General features: G+C 40.1%; 1 protein-coding gene and 1 pseudogene across 2 annotated transcripts in view; one reads left to right on the top strand and one right to left on the bottom strand.

Moving 5' to 3' along the window:
• The window catches only part of hook1 (hook microtubule-tethering protein 1), a 41,376-nt gene that overhangs the window by 7,101 nt on the left and 11,436 nt on the right, over positions 1-22,839 (top strand). Inside the window, exons 1-10 of one of the 2 annotated variants that reach the window (XM_036141402.1) lie at positions 7,776-8,033; positions 10,883-10,968; positions 11,353-11,425; positions 13,723-13,773; positions 13,894-14,026; positions 14,266-14,333; positions 15,351-15,413; positions 17,130-17,213; positions 19,187-19,350; positions 19,433-19,573. In XM_036141402.1, the coding sequence (XP_035997295.1) occupies positions 7,989-8,033; positions 10,883-10,968; positions 11,353-11,425; positions 13,723-13,773; positions 13,894-14,026; positions 14,266-14,333; positions 15,351-15,413; positions 17,130-17,213; positions 19,187-19,350; positions 19,433-19,573 (908 nt within the window). In that variant the 5' untranslated portion in view covers positions 7,776-7,988. Of the gene's footprint in view, positions 1-7,775; positions 8,034-10,882; positions 10,969-11,352; positions 11,426-13,722; positions 13,774-13,893; positions 14,027-14,265; positions 14,334-15,350; positions 15,414-17,129; positions 17,214-19,186; positions 19,351-19,432; positions 19,574-22,839 lie in introns of those variants that run through there. The other variant, XM_036141403.1, reaches the window with a different exon arrangement.
• On the bottom strand, positions 7-6,233 carry LOC118556471 (annotated as a pseudogene).

The following is a 22,839-nucleotide window of genomic DNA, read 5'->3' as shown; positions in this document are numbered from 1 at the left end:
ATGAAACTACAGCGAGCCCCCCATGACGCCCTGTGAGGCCGTCCTGCTCGGAGAGCGTCCTCCTTCTGGAGTAATTTGCTGGTTACGTTGATGAACGCAGAGTGGCAGCAGACCCGCCACCACCAGGGTCGTCCAGAACCCCCAACAGCCGCAGAGAGAGGGGTCCGCGTCCAGGGGACCCGACGATTGGAGCAGGGGTGGGCGAGGAGATGGACACACACCCGTCCCACAGCAGCACAGAAGCCACCCTGAAGAGGAAGAGCCAGACGAGACCTCCCATGGTGCCTAGACCCCGAGTCAGTAACTGCAGAAGAAGAGGCGCGTCGCAGAGGTAGTCCGTCACCTGGAAGGGGCAAAATGAAGGAGATCCAGTCAGACGGGTAGAAACAGCAGGGCGTTTCACCCATGAAAAAGTACGCTATCAAACATTGGTGTGTGAAAATAATTGCAGCTACAGAACCTTTGCAAAAGTGCACGCTTTCAACCTTTCTACATTAAGTCACCATACAAGCAAACTAATGTTTTTCATAGGTTCAACATTGATTTTATAGCAAAATGGGACATGATTGTACTGTGGATGGAAAGGTATACTAATTATTTTTTAACAGATATTTTTAAATATACAAATTTTTAATGTAACCCCTCCATTCTGATGCCTCTAAATAAAATAAAGACAGCCAAATTCCCCTTTATTAGTAAATAGTCCACTTGTGGGTGGTTTAACCTGTGTATATACAGCTGTTGTGTGAAGGCCTCAAAACTACGGTAGAGAACATCAGTGAAGTGTCGCTTCATGCTTGCTCAGTATGAGGGATTGCTGCAAAGCCATGGACAATGCAGACGACTCTCCCTGTGGCTCTACGATTCTCCAGGAGTGAATACTGCTTGTCAAGACTTTGATGCAATCAACTGGTTCCCTTATATAGGAAATTTTTGACCAATCTGTCTAATATGATTGAATTTGACTTTGTAAAGTGTCTTGAGATGACATGTTTCATGAATTGGCGCTATAAAATTTAATTGAACTGAACAAAGGGACCATGAAGACCAGCAGACAGGATAGAGGCAGCAATCTACAAAGATATGTTCAGGCAAAGAGGGCGTTAAACTCAAAGGCAGCTAGGAGGCCTGTAGTTTTTGAGGTGCTTCGTCTTGAGTGGGAGAATTTTTCCACTGTTAATTGTGCACTTGCCTTAATGGAAGAGTGGCAAAAAAGAAGCCAAATCTAAAGTTTAACCCTGGCCATGTGGTGTTCTGGTCACATGAGATCAAAATTCAACTTAGTGTCAGCACCGGATTCCCTGGTCCGAGCTGATGGACTGATGCATGGAGCATGCAAAGCCAGATATTTGTTGTCGGACGTGAACCTGAATGCACCATACCAACAGCGCAATGCTGTCAGGATGCTTTTCCATAAACCCTTTTTCAAGGCACTGCAGCTTTATCTGCTTTTATGTGGTCTCAAGCTAAGCCTCCGTGCTTTCCTCCTCCAAGACTGGTTCACTTCAGCCCACAACAAATGGCCATTATAATTTCCTAACAATGGCGTGTGAAGGAGATCTCTGTGGGAAATCGATTGTTACCTGCTGGAGGTGCCATTGTGAAGTGTTAACTAAAGCCTCTTTTGTCTGCCATTTTATCTCAAATCAATAAAACCCAAAGGCCGCACAAGACGTGTTCCCATTCCCAAGCCCATTATAGAAGACTATAATGAAATATTTTATTCTCGATTTCATCTGACATATTCAGTGCAGTGAAAGAAGGCGTCTCTGCGGTCGCTGACCTTTCGTGGCGCTCCAGAGTAGCGCTTGTTGTAGTCTGTGATTTCCCCCAGAACTTTCTTGGACTGCTGATCTGATCGGCTCTCCTTAAACAGGTTACACAGGACGCTGACCTAAAAAAAGCGACAGGCTTTTTAAAAAAAAATAAAAAATCCTCCGTGTGACGATCACAACGCCAGGAAAGCTGTTTGGTCACTCTACCTACCTTCTGTCTGCAGAGAGGACAGCTGACTGCGTCCAACCAGGAGCCGTGTCTCCAGTAGGTAAGCAGACAGTTGGCTGCAGGAACAAAAACAACTTTTACTACATTATCCTAAAAAAAAATACACCTTTAAAGCAAGCATGGTAAAGAACAGAATATCAGTTTATCAAAGACTATTTCTAATTTTTTTTATGTCAATCATAAGAGGTATCGATGAGTGTTGCAGCGAACGTGGGGTTGAGCATGTTTGGTAATCAGTAACAGATAATGTCAAGGTTGAACAGGAGTGGGTTTATGTCATAAATACTATCACTATCTTAGAGGGATAGATTTCCAAATATAGAAACCAACTGATTTCTGGCTCAGCTACATGACAGGAGAAGGTTCAATAGGTAAAGCTCGAGCTCTCTGCTCAAAGTTCACCTCAGAAAGAAATCTGGCCCGTTTTCACTCATCTCCTTACTGCACAAAGCATTTATTAAGACTTGTGGCGAGACGCTTTTCACATCTGGTTCTTCAGGTGAAGATAAACTCCACGTGTAAACTCTGTGCACCTCTGCACATCAATAAAAAATCAATCAGGGCCCATATAGCCGCTGCACACCGGCTCTAAATCACTTATTGACCAGATGATAAATGTGCTTCACAAATGTTTTCACACTCCATGAACCTTTTCAGCTTTTGTCACATTACAAAAATCTAACTTTATTGATTTTAATTGGGAATTTATGTGACAGACTATCACAATGCAGCACATGATTGGGAAGTGGAAAGAAAATGTCTGTTTTTTTTTTGTTTGTTTTTTAGACTTTGTAAAACAATCTTCTGGTCCGTTAAGGTATCTCTCTTCCAGCTTTGCAAATCTAGAAACAAAATTTTGCCCATTCTTTGCAAAATAGGGCAAGCTTAATGGGATTTGATGGAAAGCCTCTGTGAACATCAGGTTGGCATATAGATTTTCATTGGGTCTGGGCTTTGATTAGGCCACTCTAACTTGTGGATATGCAGTTTTTCAGAGTTGGCCAGCATGTAGATCCATCCAGCTTTCCAACTCTGAGCAGCTTCTTCGTCTCAGCTGAAGAAAAGCATCCCTAAAGCGCGATGCTACCACTGTTATGTTTCCGGGATGATGTGCCGGGCTAGTTTTCCACCACACATGTAGCTATGCATGTGCGCAACAAAGCATTACATTTTGGCTTTATCTGATACACGCCGCACTCTTTTAGATAATTTGTCAAGAGAGTAATCATTTAAAAAAATACACGTATCATTTTCTTTCCACTTGCAGTTCTTCACTACTTTGTGTTTGTTTTTGCACATAACATCCCAATAAAAGACACTGATGTGCGAGGTTGTAATGTGACAAAATGTGAAACATTATGCATTTGGCAACCCAGGTAAGAGTGATAACAAAGATCGCATGTTTCTGCCGTCCCTTACCACAGAATAAGTGGCCGCAGTTGGTCTGGACCGGGAACGTGGCCGTCTGCAGGCATACTGGGCAGTGGCAGTCTCTTGTGCCCATTGGTGGACATGGCAGTGCCGATTCCTAAAGAGATGACGGGGGAGGACGTGAGTGACAGAAAAAATGTAAATGGGGGGAAAAAAATCATCAGAACAAGTGTGATGGGTTTTCCTTTGAGACGCAGCAAACGTGTTCACAAAGCCCTTTCAGAGACCTGTGTTTGGTTAAGGATTAAGCTCACATGACGGACTGGGGGATTTTTACAGGCTTTGTTTGGCAACAACTCTGAGGCTGATCATAACCCCCAATAAAGATTGCGATCATCATACGGTCAGGTGACGGATGGCCCGATGATAATCACGTACCGAAGAACTCACCTTATGGCAGCTCGGATGCATTGTTAACTGCTCAGTGGGCCGGTCAGAGCTCTAGATGATGCCAGGTGGTCCTGACCCGCTTGATCTTCAGGGTGCAGATGGTCCAATCTGCAACGGGACACAGGGCAGGACATGACGACCACGGTAAACGCACCATAAACAGAAGCCCGTATGTCTGCCAGTGGTGAGATACTGACACATCTGTACTGATTAAAGCGCAATAAGGCTGACGAAGCTCAAACGTTCTCTGATGCGGGTCCCACATATTGATGCTCTGATAGCTGCAGTTTGACAGTCTGCTTACGTTAGGTCACCGTACATGCAGTGGTAATATTATCTTTTGTTTCACAGTTTTAAAGCATCATACATCGGCCTCATCCTCTGGTGTATACCCAACAATCAGAATTTGACAATAAATTGATGAACAGGTCAGAAATACCACTCAAAACGCTCAAATTGTGCTTAATAAATCCCAACGCCCCAAAATATTCACTCTCGCCTCAAAACATAGTTTAATTCAGTAACTCAGTAAAGAGCACAATTGTTGTTATTTTTAAGAGAACGAGAAAGTGCGGCGTACCTGGACTGAGACGTGTGCTGCTGGGTTTGCGGTTCCTCTAAAAGCAGCGGCGTCTGGAGGAGGAAGGCAGAGTCGTTTCCTAGCGGGAAGTGAAGTGTTGCCTGACAGCATCGCAGCAGAAAATAAATCCGAGCAGCTCGTTAATCATCAACCACGGCCTCCAATATCAGCTGGAGTCCTTCTGCTCTAAGGGAGCGCTGCTGGAGTCAGATCAATAGGACTTTACAGGGACTACAGCAAATTAAATTAAAGTTTCAGTCAGACTCTGATTCTAAAAGTATTTAGACAACCTTATTAAGGTCTGTATAATGTGTCCCTTCACGCGCTTATGAACTATGTGGATCTTATGAAGTCAGTTTCCTCCCACGCTTTGTTAGGTGGGATCTAAATTAGCCAATCATTTACTTTACGTTTACTCAGCCAAAACCTGGAGCACACCATTCCTCTCTCACAATGAACTCTTGGTTATGAAATTAAGGAAACAGGCATCATTACTCATAGGATTTAGCAGAGAATTTAAATTAAGTTTATCTTATTAGATTTTATTAAATGAAGGACAGAACGTGAGACATTATTATATTTAGATAAAAAGTAAATGTTCTGTCAATAGGCCCGGGATCCAGTGAATAAAAATAATCTGTTATTTGTTATTACAGAGAGATTTTTTCCCCCCACAATTTCCCTGATCCCGTTTTATACTGTTTGAAAAACAATATTTTCTCCTGCTCAGTTTACACAAAGCAAGAAAAAGAACCATGTTAAGAAACAGTTAAGATATTTGGTAAAGATTTTTAAAATCTAGCTGTACAGAAAAACCACACCAAACTAAGGCTCCATCTGAATACCTTATAAAAATAACTAGGATGGCAGACAAAAAGTCTTATTTTATTAATTTGTAGTGGAGTAAAACCAAAGCATAAGGTCTGAAAAAGATGTGGAGATATAAAGAAAAGTCCTGAATATGAGGACTGAGAGGGTCAAATATAACTCAACTTTCATTATGGAAAGAGACACCAACCAGTCTAGGATCCGACTGCTCGGCCAAACAGAGATAACGATGAAGGTCAGTGGGACCGTGGCTGCTGCAATCACGCCAACATCACGCTGCTTTCATCATCATGGCATATACTACATTTCAAACAGACAAGCTCAACGTGTTCTTCTCCCACATACAGATGTCTTCACAGAACCAAGAGCCAGTCCTGAACTCCTAAAAATGGTCATGTTTTATTTTTCCCACCACATTATTTTAACTGTCAGTGTGTCAAAGTGTTGAACAAATTACCCAAAAAAGCCTGATGGTGCTGCAGGTGTCAGATGTCTGCATCGGAATCTCTGTCAGACAACCTGACACTGAACTCGGATACGACAACCCTCACAAAGTTCAGGAGTGCCCGCAACGCAGGAATATCTTGACAAATATTTACTCTGGCACCTCAGATAAAAGCTGGAGAGTCTGTTGGCTTCGGGTCATCTAAAAATAGTCGCTGTCAGCCAGTAAGGGTCAGTGTCACAGAGTGGCAGGAATCAGGAGATCGAACGCCAGCGCTCCCCCGCTGGCATTCAAAACGGGCACAGAGGGGATGTCCCTGCAGGCTAAACGGCTAATGTCCGCTCTTACCTCATACGCATACCACTACACTCTGATGCTCTAGGGCTGTATTTTTGAGGTAAAATTTACAGTCTGAAAGTGGTCAGAATTCTAACCTGAACTCCAACGTTAATATGAGATGGAGAATACCGTGCCAGAGAGAGAGAGAGGGAGAGAATTGCATGAAGTTCCTAGGAGACGAACGTCCGTCTTTACCAGCATTTTCTCAGCAATCTAGAGCGGTGGTGGTGAATGTGGCGCTCCAGCTGCAAGATGACAGATAAGAGGGCCCTGCAGAGGAGAGTGAGAGCTGAGAAGGTCATTGTGAAATCCCCAGGAAACTATGAGAGGGTTGTCACAAGAATGTTAGGTTGTTTATTAAATGCTTTGCCACATGAAGTGGTACTGTTAGACATTAGAGCAGAGATTGCTGAATTTGGTTAAAAAATATTTTAAAGTCAACTCTTAAAATGTCCTGGTTATGGGTTCGGAGCCATTGTTTTATTTTATTATATTTTTTTATTTTACTTTTTTATTTTTGTCTTAATCAAAAATAAAAACTAGCCTAATTTGTTTTGAAACAAATTAGGTTGGCTTTAGTTAGGGTCTTGCTTGTTAGCAGGTTAGTCCAGATCTTGCATGTTTGATTTCTCCATCTGGCGGAGGAGTCGGATCTAAGAACAACTTCAGTTGGCGTCGCTAAACTTCTATAATGGAACCTGACTTGCTTTCAGCTTTTTGAGCCCTGTTTTTATATAGATAGTTCCTCCATATATATATATGCCCCCAAACTTTATTTAAACCTTTTTTATTTGATTTTACACTTAAAGCTTTTAGTTATTTTTTTATGTCTCGGTGTGGGTCTGCCAATTTGAATGTTTCTGGGAGTCCATTAGACACAACCAGAATTCGCCCAGACAGACCTGCAGATTATGAGTTTGTCCGATGCAGATTTTTTTTGTTTCTTTATTACATATTTATCTTTTCAATAAACACTTAGAGAATAGAGAGGGGAGCTGAAAAAGGTCACTGGATCGTAGCCTGCCCTCAGTTCATGAAGTGACAATGAAATGACAATAAATCTATTTAGATTGACAGCATATAACACTGTGGTTATGTGTATTGCAATCAGAAATGATTGCCCGTCACAGAATGCTGGTATTGTCCAGGGAGTTTAGAGGCTATCAGGGAACATTGCAGATTTTGCATAACATAATCTACAGCTAAAGGGATTAACATTTTTCCTCAGCTTTAGGCAATAAACAGCTTTTATAAACTGTACTATAGCTTTAAATGTGGCTTTGTATTTCAAAGTTCTGTTAAACACAAATCGAAGCCTAATGAAATATTTTTCCCCCTAAAATTAATCAAATACTATTTCAGAAATCAATATTTACATTCCATTTTTTCATACATTCGCATATTTATTTACTATTAACTTGTTTTGACTAATTCATTTGAATAAAATATTCGAATTAGATCTAACTAAGATGTTATTGTCAGCATTTATTTCCTATTTTCAGAGGTTATTTCGTCCGAATAAGTGCTTGTTTTATAAACGTCCCTGGTAGTAAACACACATTACAATAACCGTGTGAAAAGTCGTTTGATCAGCGAAAGCAGGGTAATCGCTTCTTAATCACAAGGGCGTGTCTAGATTTCCAATGCTGCGCTTTCATTGGTCAGAACACAAATAAACCGTCAGCAATCACTCCTGAACTCGATGCTTATTGGTCGAGTCCATTTCCCCTTAGTATCGTGCAAGTCCAGCCCCAAGCAAGTGAACGTCCAGTACTTTAGCCGCAGCGCCATTCACGAACACTTTACGCCATCCGATAGCGTAAACCGAACTCATTTGCTCTTTAACTACGTATCTTCCGTTGGCAGTTTACCTTTGGCAGCAGGTGAGGTCAAATGCAGAGGAAAAGAGCGGAAGAGCTTCGTTGAGACAGGTGGGGAGGATATTTTACGTGTTTACCAGAAAGAAAACAAATGGAAAACAGCGAAACGGCGCTGGCGGAAAGCCTAATAATATGGGTGAGTTTATTTGGTCACGTTAATGTGAAGCTGTTAGGAATGCGGTCATTTTAGTTACCTGTTTGTTGAAGATGGTGGAGCTTTCGGGAAAGCAGCCTCCCTCACTAGCTCAGTGAAAATAAAGGAGATATACTATAAGGCCCGGCTAACGTTGCTCTGTATGGTCAATATAAAATGGTAATTGTAGCGCTTAGCTTTAGCTTTAAAGGCACAGTTACCGTAGAAACAGTCTCTGTAGCAACAGCGAGCGTCAATCGGTACAAAGTGTCGCTAGAGGGTGAGAAGCAACAGCCGTCGTAGATTTCCGCCTGCCTGCTTTTTTAAAATCATTAGTTAGTACTCGACATATGCAAAGGTCAGTTATTATCAATTAGGGCTGATGCTTACACTATCCAATAAATGTAGTATTTACTACACATAAAAATAAAAAAAAATTAAATATAGGTTAGATGATTTTTAAAAGTTGGTCAGACTAAGTTATGTTGCCAATACACATAACCATCATATATATATGGGAAATGTTGTTCTTGGCATTTTAAATAGTTATGTAAAATGTATTAAAAGGAGCTGCGTAACTTAGGAAAATAGGAGGGTAGCTAGTATTTTTTTTTTTAAATAGACCTTATGTCAGGTTAATTAGATAATATTTCTAGGAAATTTTTTTAATTAGGTATCCCAACAACAAAAAATTTCAAAAAGTTATGTGTGTCTTTAATCTGAAACCACAATAAAAAACTTTCAAATCTCATCCAGGGTGCTGTATGTTACACATTCAGAAAGCTTTTGTTGTTGTTGTGACTCTATTAAAATGTTTTTTAATAGAGTCACATATTCACACTGTATGTACAAGTAATTCAATAGTACACAGCTTATATTTTTTACATCAATGCAAAACTACGGTTATCTTAACAGAACATTCGGGGGTGATCTAGAATTAGATCACTACATAACTATATTAACTACATTAGATCTACATATTAACTACATTAGATCACTACATAACTATATTAGACCTCTGAAGTGTCACATATTGAACCCTTTTTTTCCAGCATTAGTCAAATCTAGTTTGTAATTTACTGTGGCCGGTATCTTCTCCATCCTATAAATGTCCATTCTTGTCACCACTAGCTAATTGGCCATGGGTGGCTTCTCTTCTGTTAGTTTATTCTTGCTTACTACTAGGGCTGTCATGATACTAAAATTTCAAACTCAATATCGATATCCAGAAAAATGTTCAATATATACCATTTCCGAAAAATGACAAATAATTAAAGGGAAAAAAAATATTAACAGTAAACCTCACCTTTTTCAATCTCAACATGGAACATGCTCTCTCAACAGAAACACAAATGCCATAAATAACCCAAATATAGCAAATGGCTAGTAGCATGCTAGTCACAGCTAATGACACAATATTAATACGGACAACTTGTTGCGCTAACATCAGTAATGCATTTTAATGTATTAAATTATTGATGGGAACTTTAATTTACTAAACTGTCTGAAATCATCATGAAGGCCAATGTTGTTTTGCTACTTGACTTTGTTGCTACCTCTTTAAAGCACTGTTTGCACACAGGCTTTGTTTAACTCGTATGCAAAGTATCGATACCATTTAGAATACCAAATAACCCCACCACCAAACACTATTGAAAAAAACAGTCAATTCACGCCACAAAGGAGATAAAACAAAAAAAGATAGAAACACAAAACTTGACTTAATATATTAATGATGGGAGATGGGAGATTGTCCTCCTGTTATTAAGTTACTTTATTAACGTGATGGGAGGACATACTGCATACAATTCAAGCAACAAATTGGACAGGCCTCAACAATTCTAAGCAGACTAAGGGAAACAACATAGTCATGTGACGCTTAGATTACACACAGGTGGACTCCATTTCACTACCTTTGAGACTTTTGAAGGTAAATGGTAGCGTCCAAACTTTTTAAGTTCTCCATAGCGAATGAGCTGGAAACTAGGCGTGTAAATCACCAGCTTTATCACGTTCCTGTGTTATATCGGTTTGTTTGCATGACGATACGATGTTTGCCGATATCACAACGTCTGTCACGATACGATTTCTGTTAAATTAAATTCACAAGTCTGCAATTGATCAGATGCAATATCATCTGCCCATCTAACCCTTATATTTACATTGATATCAACTCATAAAAAATAAAAACCCAAATATGATTTGACCATTTTATTTCTAAGCCTTACAGGCATCAGACATTTAAATCAACACTATTGTAAGAAAAACAATAGATCAGCTGTTCACTATAGTCTCATGCTTTGTAAATTAAAAAAATAAAGGCGGATCTTAAAAATAATGATACGGATCAAAGTTTTCATGCTGCGCTCATGTAATTAGAGAGTTAACCATTCAATCGATATATTGGTGTGGATGGTATTACACCCCTACTGGATAGATACACGTCAACTTTCCCTCTTATATTTTTGTTAATTCTTTTTCTAAAGGATATTTTTATCATTTCGCATCAACAGTCTAGACTATTTTGTCCAGATCCATCACATAAAGTTAAACGTTAAAGCAGATAAAGTTATTAACTATTTAAGGGCACTTCTGATCATTTGTATTCCATTAAACCACATTTGTACCTACTAGAGCAGCTACAACACGCTCAGCTTGGGTGTGACATAATGAACCCCAGAGCTCTGATTTGCAGAGCAAACTGAATGCAGCTGCTCCTTTTTTATTCATTAATGCCCTCCTCCAGCTCAGCTTTTTACCTTTTGTTGCACATTTCCTACTATTGCAAAATTTCCTGTGCATAATTCTGGATAAACTCTTTAGTATAATGTTGCTTTGTGTTTCCCTTACAGCTGCAGACATTCAACACTCCAGCTCCTTGCAGAACAATGGAGGAGCTCGCCACAGGAGCAGCAATGTCACAGGCACTTCATCAGATGTAAGAGATCGCTTGTGCTTTAGCAATAGTAAGGATGGTGTATCTGTGACAAATACACATTAATTGCCAGCGTCATTAACTTATACAGGCTGTATAGGAAGGAAGGAAGGAAATGATAATTTGGTGGCTTATTAGACTTTTTCTTGCAGCAAATAGACACTGCTGTTTTATTTTCTTTGGACGTTAATTTTTTTTTTTTTGTGAAACCACTTCTTCAGCTATGCCTTGACTTCATAACATAGCTTTAGGCTTGTAACGTCACAGATCAGTTGCTTAGATTTGAATTCATCAGTCACTGTGGGGTTAGTCTAGAATTTCAAATTTTCTAGAATATTACAATTGCATTTCAACTTCTGTGTCCTTTTTCTGCTGTTTGTGCTACAGAGATCCCACGTGGTTCAATGAAGCATGGATGGGTCGTATCAAAACAGATGTTGAGGACAACTGGAGACTGAAGGTATATAGACATGTCCTCACTGTCCAGCATTGGCTCTTTCTGACTGAATTCTCAATTTCTGCCACAGTTTTATTGATGCTGATCACAAACCTGGTCCTGTGTCCCTACCTTTGGCTTCGCTTGTGTATTTTAGTTAAGTCTTTGGAGATTTGTGGCCATTCAAGTTGTGGGGTTAGCTATGATGATATTGGTTTTTGGAGGATGAGAACATGTTGACAGGTTGACAGAGCAGACAAATCCTGAGACTGTCTAAAGGCAGCTTCTGGTTATCTCTGAGCTGTGCTTTTACAAGATTTATTTCCCACCATCCCCTTTAGCTTTGTAAACCTTTATGTGGCAAAAGGAGATTTTATCTCAATGTTGTTAGTTTTGGAAAATAACACAGTTTTCGAGTGTTGAATTTCCGTTGTAGTTAACACAAGCTGACACTAACAGATCAGTCTGTTCCTAAATGTTCTTTGGCCTAAAGCGTCTGTATAGTTTCTTTTGAGATGTTTTTATGTGCCGACATTGTGATATAATTCTATTTTACCTAAATGTTAAAAAAGAAGCTAATGTGGAAAACATTGCATTGCAGTATTTATAATTTTTTCCCAACTATTTTGAACACATTTTTGTCAGAAATTAACCAACTCTGCAGTATTTGTTTTTATACTAAGCCACAAACAGTTTTATTAGCTATTTGAGTGTGAGTGAAGGCTTAAAAATAAATATTGTTTTAAAAAAAAAAGGTCTGCGTGTTCTTTAGCAATGTGCTTTTGGAGGTGCTTATTTAAGTTTGTGATGGTAAATTTAACAACTTTATCAACTCTTGCAATTTTTGCGTTGCATATATTGCATGTTGCAGGTATACTTGTTGCCATATCAAGTTTGAAATGTTTCCAAATAGCAGACTTGGCTCAGTCCAGCGCTAGCTCCATGTTGCTGTAACTGCAGTGCTGTGTATGATATTAATGAAAATAGAAAGAGAAATGACTGGATCGGCATCATTCATCCGATATCTGGTTCAGCTAATTGGACTATATCAGAGCTGATATCCGATCCGGGTATCAGATTGATACATCTCTAGTTATAGTTTTAGTTTTAGAAACTGAGTGTTATGCATGTGTGGAACAAACACAAAACAGAAAGACATTAACAGTGTTGAGTATTGGATTATTTATAGCATTTCACGTTATTACTACGACATTCACCAACATTATCTCATACTGCATGTTTGCCTAATATCATGGATCCCTAGTTTGTTGTAGGGCTGTTTGGTATACCGGTACTAATTTGGTACTGGGGTACTGCGGCATTTAAAACGCTACTATACTGCATTTAGATCGTACCGGTACTTGCAGCGCTGCAGTGTGGCGGCATCCCTGAGTGGAAGTGGAGCAAGTCGGGGAGAGAGAGAGAGATACTGTTGCAAGCTCAGCAACTTTGTCGCCAGATTTTGCGAGTTTTGAAACCCCTCTAGTGACTTTTTATCAGAGAAGCGACTAATCTAACGACTTTGCTCTGTGTTGTTGGAGATTTCGGCAACAACACGTAAAAGCAGCGCTCAGTCTGCTGCGAGCCCTGCCCCTCCCACCTTCCAAACACTGAAGTCAGTGCTTCGTCCTGGCTGCTAGCCTGGCTAGCCAGATAAACTTCTGCCTTGTTTCGATACAGCTGAAGTTAGCAGTCAGTTCATTGTATACCAAAGAAAAAGTGAAACTGAGTCTGGCTGACCAGGCTGCCTGGCTGCTGCCTGCTGCCGAAGGCGCAAGACCCGTTCCACTGCGTGTCCACATTTCAAATGAATCGCACATTTGCAAAGCTGCTGCTGCGGATCCAACGCTGGTCTACAAAGCGGGGTGTTAATATAATTATTTTTTCACTGAACTGTCATTGCACTAAAATAAATCTCTGCTTGAAGAGAGAGAGAGAGAGCCGTCTTTTCCCTGCGTCAAAATACTCGGCTCAGGCAGTGTCTGCAGTTTGTCTGAGCTGATCACGTCAGTTCTTTATACATGTTGAAACTTTCTTGTCATTAAAGAAAATTTTTTTCTGGTAATGTCATGACTTTACTATCATATCATCACCGCTTTATTCTGGCGATATTATGACTTTCAAGATTCTTTATTGTCACCGTGTGTTACTAAGTATGGCCCATTCCATGTATTTTTGACTCAGTAATGATATTTCTTCTGTTCTCTTTTTATTTGAGAAAGTATTGAAAAGCATGTTTGTACCGATAAATTTGTTGTATAGTGTGGCATTTTGACATTTATAGTAAAGTTTATCCTATTTAAAAATCTCTCCCCTCTCAGATGAGCAATCTGAAGAAGATCCTTCAGAAGGTGGTTGACTATTATAATGAGGTATGAAATCTATAGTCCTGCAGTTTGCTGTTGTAGTTTAAAAGTTTTTTTTAGCAATTTGGAAAGTGTTTTATCCATAAAGACTATCCTAAGGTTTTGTTTATTCCCGTGTACCATCAGGTTTTATCTCAGGACATTTCATACTTCCCTTTGCCGGACGTGTCACTGGTGGCAGAGCACTCTGAGCCTGTGGAGATGGGAAGGCTGCTGCAGCTCATACTGGGCTGTGCAGTCAGATGTGAGCAACAGCAAGGTATGTCACTGCTTTGATGGTTTTGACAAACGGTATACACACAAGTTACATGTTTTTACAATTACTTTCAAAAAAAGGTTCTTAGTCAAAACCGAGTCAAATGAATGTTCCCGCCAAGCTGTTTTTAACTATTACCTTGCTGAGTGTAAGAGCAGTCTACATCTGAGAAAACAAGGTGGAAATGTTGCATGAAAAAAAACAACAACACTTGGTGAGATGACTTTCTCATTTGTTGGCAGAATACATTCAGATAATCATGACCATGGAGGAGTCTGTGCAGCATGTAGTCATGAAAGCCATCCAGGAGGTTAGTTCATTACTTTTCTCCTTTACCTTAATGACATATTATGCAGACATGCAGAGAATTGAAGGCAGTTCTATATAAAATTATGACTTTGTTCTGGAAAATAAAATATCTTGGAAAGTCTTTGAAAGATGTCAGCTGTTGTTGTGGAAAGTGGGCAGAGTTCATGTTTGCATACAGTTGTCTTAAAGAAAATAACACTTGCACAACATACCTCTATACAGTATATACACTGCTCAAAAAATAAAGAGTACACTAAAATAACCCATTCTAGATCTGAATGAATGAAATATTCTTATTAAATACGTCTTTACCTAGTTGAATGTGCTGACAACAAAATCACACGAAAATTATTATTAATGGAAATCAAATTTATTAACCCATGGAGGTCTGGATTTGGAGCCACACTCAAAATGAAAGCGGAAAAACACACTACAGGCAGATCCAATTTTGATGTAATGTCTTTAAAATAAGAGCACAGCGCACCGGTGGCGAATTTGCCAATCTTGGTGTTCTCTGGCAAATGCCAAATGTCCTGCACGGTGTTGGGCTGTAAGCATAACCCCCACCTGTGGACGTCAGGCCCTCATACCACCCTCATAGGGTCTGTTTCTGATCCTTTGAGCAGACACATGCACATCTGTGGCCTGCTGGAGGTCATTTTCCAGGCCTCTGGCAATGCTCCTTCTCCTAGCATTCAAAAGTGACCAAAACATCAGCCAGAAAGCAGAGGAACTGAGAGGTGGACTGTGGTCACCCCCTGCAGAACCACTCCTTTATTGGGGGGTCTTGCTTATTGCCTCTAGTTTCCACCTGTTATCTATTCCATTTGCACAACAGTATGTGAAATTGATTGCCAATCAGTGTTGCTTCCTAAGTGGACAGTTTGATTTCACAGAAGTGTGATTAACTTGGAGTTACATTGTGTTGTAATGCCTTTATTTTTTGAGCTGTGTGTGTACGTTTTGCAGCTCTTCTATTGCTCGTGTGTAATAAACCTGATGACATTTTCTTCATCAGCTGATGAAAAAAGATCACTCAGCAGCATTAGGAACCGAGCTGTCAGGGGATCCAGAACAGCAGGTCAGTAATAATTGTTCAGACTTTAAGTCATTTTTAGGAATTGTGTAATGTAAAGTAATTTATCACTAATTGGGATTTTATAATCAGCTGAAGTTGAATGCTTTAAAATTATATTACTGGCGCTGGAGATGCCTTGCAAAAGTATTAATGTATCCTTTCCTAATGTCACAGAAGCGCCACAAATCTAGAAAATAGCATTAGACAATCCCACCAACACATTGTTATCCACATTTACTGACAGGCTGAGCCAGGAGAGTATTAAATATTCAACCTACCAAGATCTCATGGTGTCTCTGCAGGAGCTGCTGAGATTCAGGTGGATGAATCTGTTGACCGGGTAACTATTGCTTTGTTTCCCATGAAGAGCGGCTTAGTCAAATTCCGGACATCTAGGCATGCAAAGCTGCTAGAAATGTAAGACTTGCAACTGTAATATCAGTAAAAGGTACTGTAGCTCCATGAACTATTCATTCAGGGGAAATTAATATTAATGCACAACTATTTAGGAGCATTATTATTGTGCATTATTTTCCTTCTTCTTCAGTTTGTTACTACTTTGTGTCAGTCTGTTGCATAAAACCATAAAACATTATGAAATTTATTTGAGTTCATGGTTGCAACATAAGATGTTGAAAGCATAAAGCCATATAGGTGTTCCTAGAGTCTCTAAAAGTAGAATGGGAGGCAGATCTTTTAGTTTTCAGGCTCCCAGTTTAGTCTGAGAGGCAGACACCCTGTCTACATTTAAGACTTAGACATAAGACTTTCTTTTTTTGCTAAAACTTACAAAGCGTTGTGTTTAGCTGCGACAACGTTCTAGAGGGGGGCATCGGCTGAGCTACTGCCACCAACAACTTAATGTTCTCCTCAATGCCTTTCTGCTAGACTTCGCTGTAGGCTGAGCTTTTATTGCAGCTAACTCTTTGTGCTCACTTTCATCCTTCTGACCTGAAAACTGGCTCAGAGCTTATCTGCTTAGCTGTATTTCTTTCCTAAATGAAGCCACTAAAGGGGCTCATACTGCCATTACCCTTTGTACCTTTTCTCTGACATAGAAAGTATTCATGGATCAGTGCTTATGTTTTATGTGTCTCTGCTCTGTCTTCTCTAACCACCAGTCGGTCGTGGCAGATGGCCATCCACACTGAGCCTGGTTCTGCTGGAGGTTTCTTCCTGTTAAAGGGGAGATTTCCTCTTCAGTGTCGCTGCATGCATGCCCTGTATGAGGGATTGCTGTATGAGGGAAAGTCAACGACAAAATGCAAACGACTGTCCATTGTTGCTACTTGCTCATTCAGGAGGAGTGAATGCTGCAAGTCAATGACTCGATTTCCTTAGATAGTAAACATTTTAATTGATTTAAAATTATTGAACCTGAATTGTTTGGTAACTCGGATCAACTTGGAATGCAGGTACTGTGAGACTGGGTTAAATTACAAGTGCCTTGAGACAACGTGTGTTGTGAATTTGCACAATGTAAATAAATTGATTTGAATGGAATTATTGATACTTTTGCAAGGCAATTAGACTGATTTGAATTGGATTCTGTACAACCTGATATTATTTAAATGTGTTTTTCTTCCTGGACATCAGTTGTCAATTGACACTGTAAACAGAAATTATATTAAAAGAGTTGATATCAACTAAGTTTTAGAACTGTTTTTCCTGATGATTGTGTGCTTACATTATGATTCATTTTCACAATAACCTGTCCAGGTGAAAAAACTCCTTGAGGACCTTTCTGAAGCCGTGTCAGAAAAGGAAGCCTTAACCCAACGCTGTCAAGAACTGGACTTACAGGTGAATTTTATGGAGCTCATGCACAGCCTCGTTCTGCTGATAGATGAAGTTCTTCATAAAGTACTTGAATTTCTTCCTTCAAAGTGGGCTCTGAAAAGTTAACAGATGTTAGCTCTCCACGGATCCAGACATGCATGCCTTTGCTACAGTGTAACCCAGAGTTTTGTGATTCTCAGTAATGCTTGACTCCATTGTCTGGAGCTGCTGTGGCAGAATGACTCTGGACTGTGCTGGTTCCGCTGTGGCATCCAGCCGACATCTGCCACAGCCTGAAGGGCTAACTCAGGGCTGTGAAGGGAAACTAAATTTAGTATAGGGACTCATCTACTGTTTACCTGGACTCTCGGCAGATTGATTTGATCAGTTTCCTGTCTTGCTCGGGTCTCTGGGCAGAGAGGTAAGTTCAGCGCAGCTTATCGTCAGGGGCAGGGGGAAAACTAAACCCATCTAAACCAGCTGCTCAAATGTTTACTCTAACTCTGCTAACAGAGGGCTCAAACTGGGTTCTGATGAGTTATGCAATGCTTGTTTTGTAATTTTGGCAATATTCCAATAATTTGTCCTTGAATCTGTGGTATGGCAGCCATTTTGTAATTTTATTTAGGGAAAAGCATGATCAGAAGATCTTTAATATATACAGTTTATTCAAGCTATAGTAAACATAATTGTTATTTTATGTGTATGTCTGTTTGAGGGATATTGCTGACGATTCTTAAAATTTTAGAAATACAAAGCTAAACCTAAATTTAAAATTACTTCAAGATCTGCTTATGGTTTTTATTTGAGCTATTTCAGTCTATTGGTACGATGCTGTGCTAAAGTATTTCCCCTAAACGATTCCTTCTTTTGTTTTTTTTTTCTTTGTTTAATTTTGTTTTTGCCATTTTTTTCCTCTCAGTAAATATCTGATACATTTTCAAATGATCTGAAACATTTAGGCAATCATTAAGCCCATTCTAAGAATAAATGAAAAACTGGGTTATGAAACCAGTTCTAAGGCTTCTGATCCACAACTGAATATAATATGAAACAGTGGTCAACCTTTTCCCATAATGGCCGGTCTCTCTAAATTTCCAAAAGAGCCCACAACAACATAGAAAGCACAGCAGACCTCATTCCCATCTGTTAAGGTCAGTTTTCAAGATTTAGCAATATCACAGTGTCATGGCAGAGATTCAAGGCAAAAACCACTACTTGTTGAGCTTTTTTATGTCACATTCTTTAATGCTGCTACTCCAGCAGATGGCACTCTCTGCCAAATCTTGGTGCTGGACCTAAGCTTCCTTAAAAAGTAGTCAGACTTTGTCACTGTTAAGCTGCTGCAGGGGTTTAGACAGTTCTTCAAAGAGTGAGACAAAGTTCTTCCTCAGAGACGTAAACCACTTATTGCTGCTAAGGGTTCCACAGCCAGTAATTGGCTTTAGGGGCTATCACTTTTTTACATAGGTTAAATAGGGTTGAGCTGGATAGAAAATTAAATTACCACTTGAAAGCTGCTTTTTTAAGCTTAGGTTGGTACTAAAATGTGTTTTGATGATCTACACAATATGAAACCGTGTCCAAGAACTAAAAAAGAAGAAGAAATGTATAAGAGGCAAATACTATTTTACAGCACTGTACAAGTAAGACTTAAAAATGACTAATTAAGCTGTTTTTACTGTTAAACTGGGTAATATACTTTAATGTGATGGGTAGGAGGGGAAACTAACATTTATTTATTAACCATTTAGCTTAAAGAGGACCTTGTTTGCACAACACTTCCACCACAGATTAGGTTTGCTTAAACAGATGAGACAGGAGAAGCTTATCGTGCCGTCTCTTTTAATTCTTAGAAGTGACTTTTCTGCTCTGCATGCTGTTATTGACCAGCAGGAGATATAACACTGTGGCTTCTTTCTGCTCGCTTTAATTTTCATTAACATGGGCTTAAAACTCATCAGGAGAGCGGCACTAATGTCTTTGTTCCTGGTCAGGTGGCCGTTCTTCTAGAGGAACGAAACAGCCTCTTGGCGGAGAACGACGTCCTAACAGACCGAGCCAGCCAACTGGAAACATTTGAAGATCCAAGCACACCATCAGGCAGGAAACACAGTCAGCTGCAGCAGCAACTGGAGACTCTGCAGGAGGAGAACTTCAGGTTGTTTCCTGTGGCTTTAAGTGCACCTCAGCTGCATGTTTCCAGTGAAGACTGAATGCTCATATGAGTGTGCTACCTCTAGGCTGGAGGCTGCCAAGGATGACTACCGGATCCACTGTGAGGAGCTGGAGAAGCAGCTGGTTGAACTTCAGCATCGTAATGATGAGCTTACCAGTCTGGCAGAGGAATCGCGGGCTCTCAAAGATGAACTGGATGTTCTCAGGTTTGTGTTTGTCAAAGAAATGCTTCCAAAGTTGTTCCTTTTAGAGTTTGCAAAAAAATTAGTTCCTGTAGAACATGGATTTCTAATTCTGTTTTAATTTCCTTCGCTCTTTTCATTGTTACTTACTTTTAGTTGTGTAAAATTAGTAAATTGAATGAAATTACTAGTACTACTACTACTACCACTACTATTGCTTTATTTATAAAGCACTTTAAAACAACAGCAGCGACAAAGTGCTGTACAGACAACAATCACTAAACAGTTAAAATGGAAAGAAACAAAAAATTACAATAGAAACATTAAAAGGAATATGAGCCAAAGTCCCAACATGTGTTTAAAGCAAAGAAAAAAAAAAGTGTCTTAAGGCGAGGTTTAAAAGTTGACAATAAAAGGGTACTTCTAATATGGAACAGCAAACGTTCCTTAACTTAGGAGCAGCAACACTAAAAGCTCTTTGTCCAGAGCTTAAGTTTAGATCTCGGTACCTCCCAGCAGCGGCTGGTCAGCTGACCTGAGGTAACGAGCAGGAGAGTTTGGGTGAGGCAGCTCAGAGGTAATATGGGGCAAGACCATCCATCCATTTTCTAACATGTCTATCCCTTGAGGGATCACGAGGGGTGCTGGTGCCTGTCTCCAGCTGTCAGTGGGGGAGAGGCGGGGTACACCCTGGACAGGTCGCCAGTCTATCGCAGGGGGCAAGACCATGTAAACTTTTAAAAACAAATAGAAAACTATTAAAGTTAACTCCAAAATGCATTTACATTTTGCTCCCATTTTATGGTGCTTGTAAAGTATTTATACCGGTTGAATTTTATTTCAACATTCATGTTAAATTGTAAATATAAGTCTAGAATTTGTTTTGACCATTCTAACACATGACTATTCTTTGATCTAACCCAATGTATTGCCCCTCTGACTGTGTGCTTAGGCTTGTGCTGCTGGAAGGGGAACCGCCCCAAAGCCTAAAGTCTTCTGCAGCCTCATGCTTTTTTCTAGTATTATCCTGTATTTAGCTCCATCCATCGTTCTATCTATCAACTCTTACCATCTTCCCTCTCTGTCCTAAAGATAATTCCCGCAGCACGATGCTGCCATCACCATGCTTCATATTGGGAATATTGTCCAAGCTAATTTTGCATTGTTAGTTTTCTGCCACATGCAGTTTGGATGTAGGAAAAAACAAGAACAAAACAAGAATAATATAAAAATATATAAATACATTTAGTAGGTGAAAATATAAAACTTGTGAAACCACTGGGTTATGGAAGTTTGCTTTGTACTTTTTAACCAGGGAATAGTCTGCGTCACATGCTCTCATCATCTTATGGCTAGCTGTGTCACAATTAGGTGTGATGATTGTCACGACTCTTCCTGGGGGTTAGATACATCCTGTGTATGAATTGTTTGTATGAAATGCAAGATGGCGGCAAGTCTAGTAACTTTGCTTAGTGTGCTTGTGCTTGCGTGTTTTTAGTAGTTTTTGTATTTTACGTCTGATTAGATTTGTATAGGACATTTGCATCATGGTCATTGGGTTTGGGGATATTTTCGTATACACTGCTTAAAAGCCAGAGGCTGTCCCTCTGCTCTGCTTCCACCTGCACTGCTGCCTGAGGTCTTTTTCATTCATGCTGCATCATCAAGCTAGTCTTCAGTAGCCTTGCAGCAGGTGAACTTCATCAGCCTTTGATCAGCTAGCTCCTACTAGCCTGTGTCTGCAAGCTGCATTCTTGCTGCTGGATTCATCATGACAACTGTGGTAATTGCCCTTCTGGCGTTTTTTTTTTTTTATTTAGGTTACCAGCTTCAACCCTAAAATGGGTTAATAGAATTGGGATTCTCATGAGTATGGAGGAGTCTTTACAGTTTCTGAACCTTATTTGTGGCCCAGTTCTGTCCTAAACAGTCTGTGCATATAGTTGATGTTTTTTTGTCTAATTTAGTTTCGTTGTTTAGTGTTTATGACTGGTTTCTCATATTTTACTTTTGTCCTTTAAACCATAGTAGACTATGGTCAAGGCACAGTTTTATCCAGCCTGTATCTAAAGAAATGTATCAATGTTCTTTTGCTGTTACTTTCTGGTAATATTGAACTTATCCCTGGCCCAAATAATGAAGCAACACGCCCAAATCTCAAGTGACTTTAAACCTAGATCAGGGCTTGGAGTTACATACTTTAATGTCAGGAGTTTATTGCCCAAATTAGAACAAGTGGAAATTTGGGCTAAATCATCTGACATTTGGATAAAGAAATCTTTCACAGATTAACAGAGAGATTGCCTAAACGGTCTATATACACTGCTCAAGAAAACAAAGGGAACACTTAAACAACACAATGTCAATTCAAGTCCGTCACACTTCTGTGAAATCAAACTGTCCACTTAGGAAGCAACACTGATTGACAATCAATTTTACCTGCTGTTATGCAAATAGAATAGATAACAGATGATAACTGAAGGCAATTACCAAACCCCCCCCCCCCCCCCCCCCCCAAACGAAGGACTGGTTCTGCTTTCTGGCTGATGTTTCTTTCACTTTTGAATGCTGGCAGTGCTTCCACTCTACTGGTAGCATAAGACGGAGTCTACAACCCACACAAGTGGCTCAGGTATTGCAGCTCATCCAGGATGGCACATCAATGCCCACTGTGGCAAGAAGGTTTGCTGTGTCTGTCAGAGTAGTGTCCAGAGCATGGAGGCGCTACCAGGAGACAGGCCAGTATATCAGGAGGAGGAGGGGAGGAGGCCGTAGGAGGGCAACAACCCTGCAGCAGGACTGCTACCTTCGCCTTTGTGCAAGGAGGAACAGGAGGAGCTCTGCCAGAGCTCTGCAACATGACCTCTAGCAGGCCGCAAATGTGTTTATGTCTGCTCAAACGATCACAAACAGAATCCATGAGGGTGGTATGAGGGTCTGACGTCCACAGGTGGGGGTTATGCTCACTGCCTAACACCATGCAGAACGTTTGTCATTTGCCAAGATTGGCAAAATCGCCACTTGCTCACTGAGCTTTTCAAAGATGAAAGCAGGTTCACACTGAGCTTAAGTGCCAGAGTCTGGGGATGGCGTGGAAAAAGTTCTGCTGCCTGCAACATCCTCCAGCATGACTGGTTTGGCAGTGGGTCAGTAATGTGTTGGGTGGCATTTCTTTGTGGGGCCGCACAGCCCTCCATGTGCTATAGTGGAAAGATGTACAAGTACTATAGCGGAGAGGAATTTCAATATCGTTTATAAACCGTAAAATACTCTCAATCTTAAAGATTCCC

This window comes from Fundulus heteroclitus, chromosome 9, assembly GCF_011125445.2.
Source record: "Fundulus heteroclitus isolate FHET01 chromosome 9, MU-UCD_Fhet_4.1, whole genome shotgun sequence".
Classification (NCBI taxonomy): Eukaryota; Metazoa; Chordata; class Actinopteri; order Cyprinodontiformes; family Fundulidae; genus Fundulus; species Fundulus heteroclitus.
The sequence above is the reverse complement of the archived record's forward strand: the minus strand, read 5'-3'. Positions and strand labels throughout refer to the sequence as shown.